A 2500-nucleotide genomic window follows, 5' to 3' on the forward strand; every position below is an offset into this window, starting at 1 on the left:
TTATTATGGATCCCCATTAGTTCCTGTCAAGGCAGCAGCTACTCTTCCTGGGGTTTATTATGGATCCCCATTAGTTCCTGTCAAGGCAGCAGCTACTCTTCCTGGGGTTTATTATGGATCCCCATTAGTTCCTGTCAAGGCAGCAGCTACTCTTCCTGGGGTTTATTATGGATCCCCATTAGTTCCTGTCAAAGCAGCAGCTACTCTTTCTGGGGTTTATTATGGATCCCCATTAGTTCCTGCCAAGGCAGCAGCTACTCTTCCTGGGGTTTATTATGGATCCCATTAGTTCCTGTCAAGGCAGCAGCTACTCTTCCTGGGGTTTATTATGGATCCCCATTAGTTCATGTCAAGGCAGCAGCTACTCTTCCTGGGGTTTATTATGGATCCCCATTAGTTCCTGTCAAGGCAGCAGCTACTCATCCTGGTGTTTATTATGGATCCCCATTAGTTCCTGCCAAGGCAGCAGCTACTCTTCCTGGGGTTTATTATGGATCCCATTAGTTCCTGACAAGGCAGCAGCTACTCTTCCTGGGGTTTATTATGGATCCCCATTAGTTCATGTCAAGGCAGCAGCTACTCTTCCTGGGGTTTATTATGGATCCCCATTAGTTCCTGTCAAGGCAGCAGCTACTCTTCCTGGGGTTTATTATGGATCCCCATTAGTTCCTGTCAAGGCAGCAGCTACTCTTCCTGGGGTTTATTATAGATCTCCATTAGTTCCTGCCAAGGCAGCAGCTACTCTTCCTGGGGTTTATTATGGACCCCCATTAGTCCCTGTCAAGGCAGCAGCTACTCTTCCTGGGGTTTATTATGGATCCCCATTAGTTCCTGTCAAGGCAGCAGCTACTCTTCCTGGGGTTTATTATGGATACCCATTAGTTCCTGCCAAGGCAGCAGCTACTCTTCCTGGGGTTTATTATGGATCCCATTAGTTCCTGACAAGGCAGCAGCTACTCTTCCTGGGGTTTATTATGGATCCCCAGTAGTTCCTGTTGCCAAGGCAGAAGCTACTCTTCCTGGGGTTTATTATGGATCCCCATTAGTTCCCGCCAAGGCAGCAGCTACTCATCCTGGTGTTTATTATGGATCCCCATTAGTTCCTGCCAAGGCAGCAGCTACTCTTCCTGTGGTTTATTATGGATCCCCGTTAGTTCCTGTCAAGGCAGGTCCTTCTGTAGCTCAGTTGGTAGAGCATGGCGCTTGTAACACCAGGGTAGTGGGTTCAATTCCCGGGACCACCCATACGTAGAATGTATGCACACATGACTGTAAGTCGCTTTGGATAAAAGCGTCTGCTAAATGGCATATATATATATTATATATTATTATTATATTATTATATTATAAGGCAGCAGCTACTCTTCAGACCACCCGTGCTGCCCTGTTCTGAGCCAGTTAATAATGAACTATATCCCAAACATGAATTCTTAATCAATCGGAATGAATGCCTGAAGATAAATAACCCTATCCCAAACCTTAATCTTTAATTTAACCAATTGAAATTAATGCCTGAATTATTAACCAATCGGAATTAAGGCCTGAAATGAATTCTCAAGAGTTGTTTTCGTATCCCCAACCTTAACCCATTCAGGAATGAATCCCTTAACCATAGAGATGTTTCTCTCCGCCTATAACTCATGAGGAAGTGCCTGAGTACAAGACGTAGCCACTAGGGGCAACGGTGAGTGCTATTAACATCCAGCAGGGTTGGGTTTTGCTAGGGTGTTGTGGACGGGGTGGCAGATGGGCGTGACAAACTCCGGCTCACGAGCTCAATCCCAGTGATAGGCACACCATTTTGCCAACTTCAAAATGTTACGTTTCGTCCTGAAATACCTCAAAATGTTGAGGTTGGAGCAACTTCAAAATGTAACGTTTCGTTCTGAAATACCTCAAAATGTTGAGGTTGGAGCAACTTCAAAATGTAACGTTTGGAGAAAAGTGGGAAAAATGTCTGCCTGACCCTGTAAAACAAGACATTTCACTGCTCCTATCTGGTGACAACAACAAAACATGTTAAACAGTTGTGGTGTTTCAGGTGACCTGCTTCCAGCCGACGGAGTATTGATACAGGGGAACGATCTGAAGATAGACGAGAGTTCACTAACAGGAGAGTCTGATCACGTCAAGAAAGACGCCGATAAGGACCCCATGCTGCTGTCTGGTCAGTGACACACACACACAGACGCACACACACATACCATGCTATCAGACAGTATAGTAAATAGACACCAGGGCTGTATAGTTTACCATGCTATCAGACAGTATAGTAAATAGACACCAGGGCTGTATAGTTTACCATGCTACCATTACCATGCTACCAGACAGTATAGTAAATAGACACCAGGGCTGTATAGTATACCATGCTATCAGACAGTATGTAGACACCAGGCCTGTATAGTATACCATGCTACCAGACAGTATGTAGACACCAGGCCTGTATAGTATACCATGCTATCAGACAGTATAGTAAATAGACACCAGGCCTGTATAGTAT

At 45.0% G+C, this 2500-nt stretch overlaps 1 protein-coding gene across 9 annotated transcripts in view; it reads left to right on the forward strand.

The window, feature by feature from the left end:
* The window catches only part of LOC124004067 (plasma membrane calcium-transporting ATPase 2-like), a 210138-nt gene that overhangs the window by 111231 nt on the left and 96407 nt on the right, over positions 1–2500 (forward strand). For all 9 annotated transcript variants that reach the window (XM_046312835.1, XM_046312844.1, XM_046312837.1 and 6 more), the window contains one exon: positions 2042–2167. In XM_046312835.1, the coding sequence (XP_046168791.1) occupies positions 2042–2167 (126 nt within the window). The remainder of the gene's footprint in view (positions 1–2041; positions 2168–2500) is intronic.

Source organism: Oncorhynchus gorbuscha, linkage group LG18, assembly GCF_021184085.1.
Source record: "Oncorhynchus gorbuscha isolate QuinsamMale2020 ecotype Even-year linkage group LG18, OgorEven_v1.0, whole genome shotgun sequence".
NCBI lineage: Eukaryota > Metazoa > Chordata > Actinopteri > Salmoniformes > Salmonidae > Oncorhynchus > Oncorhynchus gorbuscha.